Raw genomic sequence first — 12,368 nt, 5'->3', positions numbered from 1 at the left:
ACTGATGCCCCACTAGGCAAGTACCCGCTTAACAGTACATACAATTCACTAAATTCTTAATAACAATGGAGCACGCTGAGAATGAAGAAGTATGAAACCAACACAAGGCAGTCCAAACATAAAAATAATAGCATCAATATCCCCTACTTTCAGAAAATATTGCATGGTAGCCAATCAATAATACTGGCTATAGATAAAGGTTGCGCGGTAGCCAACCAATGATACTGGCTATAGATAAAGATTCCACAGTAGATGGATGAAGGCAAGAAACTAAAAATCATGGTAAAACTGTGCTATTTCCAGTACTGCTCATGAAAAATGCTATGCTATTATCGATTAGGCGAACTTCCTCAATAATATCTAAAGAAATGGGACCCAATGGTTTGGGCTCAATGTAAAAGAAGCAGCAAGTGCAGACCTGTGGAACTGCCAATCTTTCAAGGTTTGCCGCATAGGGCATAGGTACATCAGCTCCGGCAATCCTCTCAACTGGTGCGTCAAGATACTCAAAGCTGTCCTCCACTACGGACATGCTGCAATGAAGATACATCTGAGAACCCAACACCCAAGCATAGGGGAGAGAGAGAGAGAGAGAGAGAGAGAGAGAGAGAGAGACGAACCATATTTCAGCACCAACACCATGTTGTGGAAAGCCTTCTTCAACGGTTACCAATCTGCTGGTTTTCCTGACAGATGCATTGATAGCAGCTCTATCCAACGGTCTAATTGACCGAAGGTTGATCACCTGTTAACAGATATTATAGTGAATAATAAGAAAAAATGATGGATGTAGTTAAAAAAGAACGTTGGTCACATAACTGTACTACATAATATGTTTTGCGAAAAGTAACTACCTCAGCACTGATTCCCTCCTTGGACAGTATCTCTGCAGCCTGAAAATGACTGAGCATGAGAATGTAACCAGAACAATAGGGAGTATTTTATGTACAGTGGGGAAAAATCATTGATGCTACTATGCTAGTAATTAAAATAAATGCACTCATGTAAGTAAATCATCTCAACCAGAATCAATTTCTCAAAATGTCATCTCACTATGGCTGGCCCAATTTTGAACTTCTCTAAATTTGGACATTGAGACAATTATTAGAAGGGGGTAGCCTATAGAATTCAACACAAGTTTGATTAGCTCTTTTGCTCAACAGGTCGTGCACCAGTAACATGTCAATTATGCGTACAGCCTTGACCATATACATGGGCTGTACGTGTACTATACTACTTATAGTCTAACATGCAGGACCTTCTTTTTCAGAGCCATGACACCAGGCCCTGAGGCATAGCACCTTATCATCAAGATCATGGATGCCCTGAGTTCCATAGCAGTCTGTGCTCTAACGTGGAATATGGTGAAGCAGAATCAGCAGGAGGTTAGTGCTGAAGAACTCAGGGTAGAGCTGCATGGTCCTAACAGCACTATTGTTGGCACTGAGCTACGGCGCTTATGACTATACAATCCACTTAATTAATGCACTGATTCATGTCGAGACAGATTTTGCTGATCTAATGAATGCTACTTCATGTGAAGGTTGGTCTTCTTTCTTTTATGTGATTATGGGGCATGAATGTGTTAATTTCGAATCATGACATATCATAGGATTCTCAGAACTGAAGATCATGAAGATTGAATCCTGAATTTTTTGACACTATGGGCAAGATCATCTTGAATTTAATTCTATCATTCACTTCATGTAGACATACAAGACGTGTAGGTCCTGAATGTCACGAATGCATTCAGTAGTCACTTAGATATTATTCAAACTCTGGAAGCCACAGCTTTCTCATAACTCGTTAAAAGAATTAACTTGGTCATTTTTTTTTTTGAAACAAGGCAAAAGATTTGCCATTTTCATTGATTAAGAAGAAGAGAATTGTCCGGTTAATTAACGGAAATCCGGACTAAAACCGTTACAGAACGCCCACAGAAAAGGGCACATCAGCCGACCTGGCACCCACAAGATCACGCACATCGTCGAGGAGAGGACACCGTCGAGGCAGCCTGCAATGTCATCGTCATCACCTCTCCCCAAGCAGGCGACTTCGACTTCGCCGTTGATGACCCGTCAAGGCCCCTCCGAACGAACGACGCCCAAGCACCTCGTCGGCAATAGCCAAACAGTCAGCCGAGACGTCGAGGACCGGCAGCTCCGATTTTGTTGATGCGCTTCGCAGGAGAAAGTTGCAAGCCTCGCACCGATCTAGTCCAACGCAACCTCCGAAGAGCACCGTCCGCTGAAACCACCCTCATGGAGTCATCGTTGCCGCAGGGGCCCCGCCACACGCAGCTTCGACTTCTCTGTCACGGTCAGAAACAAACATAGGCGCACCCAACGACGAATCGGACCGTCGACATCAGAAGGACAAGCCGCGACCCAGCTCGCACGCCACCATCGTCGTCGCCGCACAAGTCGCAACGCCAGCCACTCGCATCACCGATTGGGCACCCGCCAACCGTGATGCCGTGCACGTCCAGCCCGAGGGAAGCGCGGAGAAGGATCACCGGTCTTCAAAACAACGCCCCAAAGGAGGAATGTCGTAGAGACGACATCGTTGCCCGACCCAGCCGAGTCTAGGCTTTCACCCGAAGAACCAGATCCGAGGATGAAGCGCGGTGACGAGAACTCCACGGTGACGCCTTCAAGAAGGGAGCGACGCCTGCCGCCACCACCGGCCGACGCAAGCCAGGCAAGCCTTCGCTCGGAGCAACTCGACAACCACCCACCCCACGCAGCCGGCCAAGCCGACCCGCACATCCGCTGGCCCGTACACCTCCTGCGCCTCGACAGCGCCATCAACACACAGGAGCCACCACCAATCCTCGTCGCCAGCCAACGCCGCGAGCCAGATCTGACCAAGCCCGGCCAGATCAGGCAACCACCAGCAGTCGCGCCGTCAGCGGAGGAGCCAACGGCCGCGCCCCCTGAGCACCAGAGGCACACCCACCAGGCAGGGAACGTGGGCTGCCACCCCACCGCTCCAGATCTCCTCGGTGGAGGGACAAAGCCCTCGAGCTCCTCGCTGCCGCCGCATGAGGGAGCGCCGCAGCCACCACCTCGCCGAAGAGCGCCGCCTAGGGATCCGCCTGAGTGCGCCGGAATCCGCATTGCGCAGCCGCGGAGTCCGAGCCTCCCCCACCATAGACACGCGGAGAAACGCCCCGCCGCCGCCGTCTGCCGCGCGGGCTTAGCCCGCCGGCGTCCTCCGGCGGCGGTGAGGGAGGAGGAGGCGAGGGGAGGGGCGGCGGCGGCGGCGGCTATGGTTCCGCCCGAGCCGCCTCCTGAGCGACGCGGGCGTGGTTTCTCGTGTGCTGATGTATTCTTGTTATAACTTGGTCATAAGTCACCCTTCTAGAGCAACTTGATTATTCCAAGAACTGACAAAAGTGAAACCAAATGTCCTTAATTTTGTGTGCTTGCTGTTATTGGCTGGACTGAGACTGCAGCACAGCGCCAATTGTCATTTCTTAAGGTGGAAGTACTGTTGGCCCCATGTCATTTTCCGTGTTGAAGCCTGGGCTGACATAGTACCCCGGGCAGGCGGGCACACATCACTAATATCGCATGGAAGTTTTATACCTCAGTCTATCAAAAAAGTTTCTGCATGATACGAACCCAAAGGTAATATGGAAGGGACCACTGGGGACAATTTTGCAGGGGTTCAGGGTGAACAAGTCTTTCACAGTCAAGGTGACACTATATTACACAACCAACCATTCTTTGCATAAAAGAAGTATCTAGTTAATGAACAAACCATTAGCTGCTAATGGTACTATTACGTTATTTGGTCAAATTTCACTAACGAATGTAAAACAAGAAGGCCTAATGGACAACACAAGTAAACACAGCTATTAGCGACTTCTTCCGTTTACTTAAAAGTACTGTGGTAACACACCTGAAGAGCATACCCAACCATCTTAGAGAATGCAGTAATTGTAACATCTTTTCCTTCCCGTTCTATCTGCAGATCAAAAAAAAAAAAGGTGAAACCAAAAAAAAAACTCTTGCTGGCAATCCAAACAAAAAACCTGACAGAACTAAACTCTTCCTGACCACTAAAGAACATACCTTAGCTTTGCCAATTGGGACACTGAAGCTAGAATCAAGTACTTCAGCCTTAATAGGAAACGATTCACCATAGCTGCAAAGAAGAATAAATGATTCGCTGAAATGACAACTTGAATGTAGAGAATATAACTAAGTAGGACAAAATATTACATACAGTAATTCATTTTCCAGGAAAACAACAGGGTCTGGATCCCTGATTGCAGCTTTTAGCAAGCCTCGAGCATCTTCTGCAGAATAGGGAGTTAGGACCTTCAATCCTGGAACATGAGCATACCATGCTGCATAGCACTGCATCGAAGTCAATTAGTACCGAAGTAAATTAGACTACTAGGGTTCCACTACTTGGATAAATAGATTAAAAATGCTAAATGAAAAACAAACCAAAGATGATATGCATCTTATGATCATGAAGCACCAGAAGCACACTAAAGCTTACACCTCTTGCAATTCAATGCATTTATTGATAGTGAGATGAACAAGTCATGTTCTGACAGTTTTGGCTTTCATTCTACCACCAACAGAAGAAATAGAGTAAGGATGACAAACAACACATGGATAGGTACAGGTAAGTTTAGTGCTATAGGGTTTTGCCATGCTCCCTTCAAAAACGTGTGCTCCTCTGTACATATTGTTCATCTCTCTTTGTCTATATGAGAAGGCAGTTCTCATGGATTTCTCGAAAAAAATAGGTAGAGATAAGCTTTAGTCAAACCTGCGAGTGTTGAGCACCAACTCCAGCAGCTGCCCCATTTGGTCCTCGAAAAACAATAGGAACGGATATCTGACCAGCTGACATGTAGTTTGATTTGGCAGCTGAATTGATGATGTGATCAATTGCCTGGATGTGCAAAACAGTGCTATTAGGCAAACACTTTGACTAATGCAATACACAGTTGTTGTATGTAGACATATTCGGCAAGATTTATATACAGAATAAATGAAAGTAAATTTATGGACAGAGTTATGTACAAACTGAGTGCAACAAGAAAGGCATACTAGCAGCCGTATGCAATTAATATGTAATTATGGGGATCAAAGTTTTAATCAAAAATAGTACTCCCTCCGTCTCATAATGTAAGACGTTTTTTGACACTACACTAGTGTGTCAAAAACGTCTTACATTATGGGACGGAGTAGTGGTAACTAATGGGTATCATTCAATATCCAACCATTCCGAGTAATATGTGAACATGCAGACAAGGAAGAACTATGTCTTAAAACAAAGTTCTCAAATGTCCAATAGGCAACATGCGAAACAAACTATGAGTAACAGATTTTTACTACTCTTGTACTTGCAGTTAAGCATAAACTATACTGTGGCCATCAAGCTCTGTATTCTGTTTAAGCTACCAACAGTGTGTCAAAAACGTCTTACATTATGGGAGGGAGTAACAGTAACTAATGGGTATCATTCAATATCCAACCATTCCGAGTAATATGTGAACATGCAGACAAGGAAGAACTATGTCTTAAAACAAAGTTCTCAAATGTCCAATAGGCAACATGCGAAACAAAGTATGAGTAACAGATTTTTACTCTTGTACTTGCAGTTAAGCATAAACTATACTGTGGCCATCAAGCTCTGTATTCTGTTTAAGCTACCAACGGGAAGAAAATGTAGTTATCTTGATCATCAAATTTTCAGAAGGATGATACTCTTCCAATGAGTACTTTCTAATGTCAGTTTCTAGTAATCATGTTTCTGTAAAAGAATAAACAACAATTGAAAAGAATATTCCCATCCACTTAAACACAGCATGATATAGAACAAATCAAGAGCAGACTACATCACCACTCATCACAAGGGGAAAATCAGCACGACCTACCATAATTTAAGCTGCTTAGAAAACTAGCAGCGAAAAATACAATGCAGCAATATAATAAGGTTATTTGACAAACTGGCATTTTCAGGAATTTCGAAAATAAAATGACTGACCTGCATTGAGAAGTTAAATGTCATGAACTCTACTACAGGTCTAAGACCTTGGTAGGCAGCACCAACGCCAATGCCAGTAAAACCAGCCTGAAGAGAACAATAGCATATTAGTACTGAAAACTCCGAAACTGATCACACAAATCTGACAGCTTATGAACAGACACCAATGATTACTTTTAAGGGTTCAAGTTTATAACCTCTGTGATTGGTGTATCGAGAACCCTATCAGGACCATACTTGTCCAGCAAACCCTTTGTTATCTGCAAATAACATAAAAGATATAAATGCTAATAGTATTCACACAAATTTTCAGTTGCCACTAAGTAATAAAGAAATCATGAGTCTTGAGAAGAATTCACTCACCTTGTACGCACCTTGGTACTCTCCAACCTGCCACAGAAATGACAAGTATTAGAGAGCACAAAAAAAAAGGAGAGAAAAATATACAAACTGTCTTCCAGGTGGTAGGTATCGTGGTACCTCTTCTCCCATTAAGAAAACAGAAGGGTCGGCAGACATCTCCTCGTCAAGGGCGGAATTCAATGCTTCACGCACAGTCATCTAAAGAGCAAAAGAAGAGGAACTGCATAAATTTCCCACACAAAATCACAATGTAAGCAGAACATAAAATTATTCTAGAGGCAAACACAACACTACAAAAATTCAACAAGCAAGTGTATTAACAAAATAATAAGATACATGTTGGGTTCTTTCAATCTGGTGAAATCAGAACAACCTAAAATACCTCTACACCAGCTGTCCAGCAAACTGCTTAGACAATACTGCTATACATTTTTCAAAACAGTACCGTTCAATTCACTGAACCCACTGTCAGCGCACAAAAGGTATGTTCTCCCACCTAGAAACGTCGACAACAAAAACGACTGATTCTCCTGAACGACCGGCCATTTCCAGAACTGAGCTGCACAAATCGAGTAAGGTTCCATACAATCGACGCACTTTACCGTTTAAAGCCCATGACTGGCCAATATGCAACCACCCCTGCCACAGCCCACAGGATCAACCGTCTCGAAAAACTAACCCCACCTAGCTGTACCATTCACCACCCCAGAACAAACAAACAAACAAATAGTAACAGATTAATCAATCACACCGACGACCGTGCCACGCCTCACCACACGATCTAAGCTAGGGTTCCAGCCAAGCGCTCACCTCCTTCGGGGTCGCGGAGTAGCTCCTCGCCGCCGTGGCCGCCGGGCGGAGGGTCTGCATCAGTTGCCCCAGCACCTGAACCGATCGAAACACGCACACGGATCAGAGACAAAACCGACAGGCAGGGACGGAGGAAAAACATCTTCTCAGGGAAGCGCACGTACGCATCCGGATCTCCTCGCGGCGCCCAGCATCGTCGACGCGATCGGCTACCGACGGGGGCGGGGATTGGGATGGGAGATTTGTGCTCCGGGGAAGGTGGAGGAGGGGGAGTTGGGTCCGCCTTTTGTTTGTTTGGTGGGTTCGTGATGAGGATGGCGCCGTGTTGAGGCGGCGGGGGAGGGTGAGGCAGATGGATGGAGAGGAGAGGACGCCGCCGAAATTGCCGCGCCGACTTGCAGCCTGCGTTTATCTCCTTGTATATTTTGTCGAAAGGACATCGAGGAAGTTCGGTATTGAATGTATGTGCTTCGAAAAATAAGTGTACACAAATTATTGCCTGTAATTCCTCATTTTAATTTCAAGATACAAATAGAATTATTATGTCTCAAATTACTTGTCTTAAATTCATCTAAATACAGATATATCTAAGGGAGCATATGATCTATGATGCCGGAATTAAAGTGCAAATTAAATAAAGGGGAAAAGAAGGATAAACTTTGCATTGGATGATGCACATGGTGGGGCTCGCTCACTGGTTTGATTTTGTAATATCAGTAGCTTGGTTTTATTTTTATTTTTATAGAAGTTGTGGGTTGTATTTAGATTTGAATTTTTATGACATGATGATTTTGTATCATGTCAATGACGTTATTTGCTGTGAACTAAGCATAGCTCTAATGGCTAGATCCCTTGTGACGGAACGCGTCTACCGGGATTCAAGGTTTAGACTTGGCAAGAGTAATCGTATTTTTCTGGATTTATTTTAGGTTGTCTGACGCTAATCTTTTAGCAATACGGTGTTTATACAGGCTCACCAATTTCAAGATTTGTCGGGTCCATGCCTCCATAAGATGAGTGTGCATCCATGCATGTGAGCATGTGTTTGTTTTGGTGATCTGAGTGCACTACAATTATGCATATGGAATCAACATACGAATTTTTAGAAGAAGAAAAATCTTGCAAGTCTTATGCCTTGTTTGGGACATGGAAATCATAGAGTATTTGATGACATGGTTTACATAGGGAAAATCTTGTGGCCTGGTTTGGAGAAAGTTGTCATATACCTTTTGATTGGCCTTCGTATGAGACAACCATATGAAATGGGCTCTCTTTATTCAGATGATTTTCATAGGATATTGAAAGATTATAATACTTAGGAATTTTTCGTATGTTGATTGCTTGATCATCAAACAGTGTGGTGGATTCTTAACACCTCTTCCTAGGTTGTTGTGGTTCGATATTCTAAAAGCAAAATACTTTCCTTCCTGCAGCCCTTTGTCTGCCTCAACGTCTGGGGACTCCTAGTTCGGGCGTGATTTGGTTAAAGCATGTGATGAGTTTCGTTCTCACGTTAAATTTGTGGTCAGTAATGGTGTTTCAGTCCAATTTTGGCTTGATTGGTGGCACGGTGATGCGCCATTGTGCTTGTCTTTTCCTGTTCTTTTTTTCTTTCCGTGTTGATCCTGAGATTTCCATCTCAGATTTCTTTCGCAGCAATTGGGATTTGAGTTTTCGTTATGTCCTCTGTCTGCGGAGTTGAAGGAGTGGCACTGTCTCGCTGCCATCTTCCCTGCGCTTTCGGAGGCGGCAAATTCAGGGATCTGGGCCCATACTTCTTGTGGGCGTTTTTTGGTTAAGTCACTTTACTCTAGATTGATTGTTGGCTATGCTACTAAGTGTGGCGTGCCCGGATTTCTTTGAAGATAATTTTTTATGTGGAAAGCCATTCGTGGTTGACTGTCGGTTGCGGATCAAATTCGTAAATGTAATAGTCTGGCTTTGAAATTTTTGTGCGATTTATGCTGGCGCGAGGACTCGGAACACATTCTTTTCAGGTGTGGTTTAGCTACCGTGTTTTGAAGTTGCACCCAGTCGTGGCTAGGTGTGACATGGACGTCCAATTCATTCGCTGAGTTACGAAAACTAGTTGGGTCCTTGACGGGGCAAAACGGGCGCTTGTTTTGGTTTGGATTTTCTGCTATGTGATGGATTTTATGGACAATTAGGAATAAGTTTATTATTAAACATTATTTTCTTAATAAGCACGTTGATTGTATTTTCAGATTGCTCATCTTCTTATAGCCATGGAAACCATTTGGCTAAGGAATGCGGCAAAGAAGCTACGAGGAGTTGTTGATCTCGCGTGTACTGGCTACTATGATTTATCTTTCTCAACGGGATCAAACTCATTTGGCTTAGGGGGGTGTTGGTGATCAGGGTAGTTTGTGTTGAGTAACGTGATTATATTGGATACGTAGAATAGACTAGAAAAATATTCTGGTTTATTTTATACTTTAAATAAATCATGTATTAATATATATGTTCACGAGGCTCGAGTAATACAATGAACAATTTCATTAAACTTCTCTCTCCATTCTAACATAATATCAGCCTAATCACGATTCAAACCCTAACTGCCGTTGCTTCCGCACCCGCGCGCCGTCTCTGGGGTGATCGGCCTCCATGACCTCCGCTGTGGGCCAATCCACCCGTACTTAGGATTCGTCCGCCGGTCGTGTTGACCGGCTACCCTAGAGAGTCTTTTTCCCGAGGCCTTGCTCCGAATTTTTTTTTTGCTCTTTCGCCGGTCGTTTTGATCGGCGTCATCCTTTGAAAGATCGTGGATGTCGCCTAGAGGGGGGTGAATAGGTGTTTTAAAATAATTACGATTTAGGCTTGAACAAATGCGGAATAAACCTAGCGGTTAATTTGTCAAGCACAAAACCTAAAACAACTAGACTCACCTATGTGCACCAACAACTTATGCTAATCAAGATAAGCAACTATGTGATAGCAAGATATATGACAAGAAACAATACGGCTATCACAAAGTAAAGTGCATAAGTAAAGAGCTCGGGTAAGAGATAACCGAGGCACGCGGAGACGATGATGTATCCCCAAGTTCACACCCTTGCGGATGCTAATCTCCGTTTGGGGCGGTGTGGAGGCACAATGCTCCCCAAGAAGCCACTAGGGCCACCGTAATCTCCTCACGCCCTCGCACAATGCAAGATGCCGTGATTCCACTAAGGGACCCTTGAGGGCGGTCACCGAACCCGTACAAATGGCAACCCTTGGGGGCGGTCACCGAACCCGTACACTTTGGCAACCCTTGGGGGCGGTCACCGGTATCCGTCAAATTGCTCGGGGCGATCTCCGCAACCTAATTGGAGACCCCGACGCTTGCCCGGAGCTCCGAACAACACCAACCGTCTAGGGCGCCAAGGCACCCAAGAGGAACAAGCTCTAGGGTGACCAAACACCCAAGAGTAATAAGCTTCTCAAACTTTACTTCCACGTATCACCGTGGAGAACTCAAACCGATGCACCAAATACAATGGCAAGGGCACAAGGAGTGCCCAAGTCCTTCTCTCTCAAATCCCACTGGAGCAACTAATGCTAGGGAGGAAAATGAGAGGAAGAACAAGAAGGAGAACACCAAGAACTCCAAGATCTAGATCCAAGGGGTTCCTCTCACATAGAGGAGAAAGTGATTGGTGGAAATGTGGATCTAGATCTCCTCTCTCTTTTCCTTCAAAAACTAGCAAGAATCCATGGAGGGATTGAGAGTTAGCAAGTTCAAAGAAGGTCAACAATGGGGGGCAAAAACGAGCTCAAGAGATGGGAAACCATTGGAGAAGAAGATCCCCTTAAATAGGTCCCCACGAATCTGCCCGTTATGTACAGAACAACATAGGAGTGGTACAACCTCTATGAGCACCGGTACAACCGGTAACAGGCAATAAGCGGTACAACCGGCCCACAACCGCCCAACAACCGCACCACAATAGAGACCAGTCCGGTGGTAGAGCGGTACATGACCGGTACAACCTCCGGACCAATTTTGGAGCGGTACAACCGCTCCAAACACCGGTTGTACCGGTCAAGCGGTACAACCTCTCCATGGGGCGGTACAACCTCTCTATGTAAAACAGGCAATATCAATACAGCCACAACTTTTGCAAACGAGCTCCGAATTCAATGAAACCAAGTTTGTTGGAAAGCTAATGACAAGTGCTAACACGATCTTGAGAGAAATATCAATAAGAAGCAAATGAGAAAAGGACCATAATAAAATGGTGAGAACCCTTCCTCGGAAAAGACCGGTAAAACCTCCAACACCGAAAACATCATAGAAGATGCATGCGAACTCCGTTTTCGATGAACTCAAGCTTGTCATCAAGATGACCATAAGCTCTAAGACTCACAAATGGAACCAAACAAGAACCAAAAAAGATGATGCAAGGATGCAATGGTTTGAGCTCTTGACTAATGATACGATCAAGCTACTCCCTAGAGAGCCCCCCTTGATAGTACGACAATCGATCTTACAACCCGGTCTCCCAACTACCACTATGAGACCGGTAAAATAGAAAACCTATCAAGGGCAAACCTTTGCCTTGCACATAGTCCACTTGAGCTAGATGATGACGATCTTGACTTTCTCAAGTTTGACCACCTTTCTTGATTGTGTTGGCTCGATGAAGACTAGTTGATTGCTTCTCCATACTCCACTATGGATGAGCCACTCTTTGGCACATCTTCACAATTTCATTGACACCACAATGGACAACAAGCTTCAAGCTTGATTGCTCCTGCATACTCCATTATGGGTGAGCCACTCTTCGAGTTGCTCCACTTGAACTTGCACACTGCAAACTTGATGACGATCACCACTTGATGTCATCCTCCATGGGTTGTATGAGATCTTCCTCTTGACGCAAGACCATGGAAACATATCTAACCTCACAAAGAACTCTCACGTAGACCATGGGTTAGTACACAAAGCGTAATGGACAATGCTTACCATACCATGGGATCACTTGATCCCTCTCGGTACTTCTTCTACGCTTTGTGAGTTGATCAACTTGATTCACTCTTGACTTAGTCTTGATCAACATTGAATCTTTCTAACTCTCTTCATTTGGATGATGTCTTGAAGGTAAACATGAATGATCACACAATCTTCTTCTTCAAGACATGCATGCAATAAGCTCAACTCACACATGACCAATCTT

General features: G+C 44.5%; 1 protein-coding gene across 1 annotated transcript in view; it reads right to left on the bottom strand.

The window, feature by feature from the left end:
* Positions 1-7,610, bottom strand: part of LOC123151993 (pyruvate dehydrogenase E1 component subunit beta-1, mitochondrial) — an 8,958-nt gene extending 1,348 nt beyond the window's left edge. The window contains exons 1-13 of the mRNA XM_044571607.1: positions 7,353-7,610; positions 7,189-7,263; positions 6,496-6,576; positions 6,379-6,405; positions 6,213-6,275; positions 6,016-6,102; positions 4,792-4,917; positions 4,234-4,367; positions 4,080-4,152; positions 3,907-3,972; positions 855-893; positions 621-745; positions 419-533 (exon numbers count right to left, since the gene is read on the bottom strand). Of these exons, the coding sequence (XP_044427542.1) occupies positions 419-533; positions 621-745; positions 855-893; positions 3,907-3,972; positions 4,080-4,152; positions 4,234-4,367; positions 4,792-4,917; positions 6,016-6,102; positions 6,213-6,275; positions 6,379-6,405; positions 6,496-6,576; positions 7,189-7,263; positions 7,353-7,382 (1,041 nt within the window). The 5' untranslated portion in view covers positions 7,383-7,610. The remainder of the gene's footprint in view (positions 1-418; positions 534-620; positions 746-854; positions 894-3,906; positions 3,973-4,079; positions 4,153-4,233; positions 4,368-4,791; positions 4,918-6,015; positions 6,103-6,212; positions 6,276-6,378; positions 6,406-6,495; positions 6,577-7,188; positions 7,264-7,352) is intronic.
* Between the last annotated feature and the right edge of the window lie 4,758 nt (positions 7,611-12,368).

The sequence above is a fragment of the Triticum aestivum genome, chromosome 7A (genome assembly GCF_018294505.1).
Source record: "Triticum aestivum cultivar Chinese Spring chromosome 7A, IWGSC CS RefSeq v2.1, whole genome shotgun sequence".
Classification (NCBI taxonomy): Eukaryota; Viridiplantae; Streptophyta; class Magnoliopsida; order Poales; family Poaceae; genus Triticum; species Triticum aestivum.
This window is presented reverse-complemented; position numbering and strand designations above follow the sequence as displayed.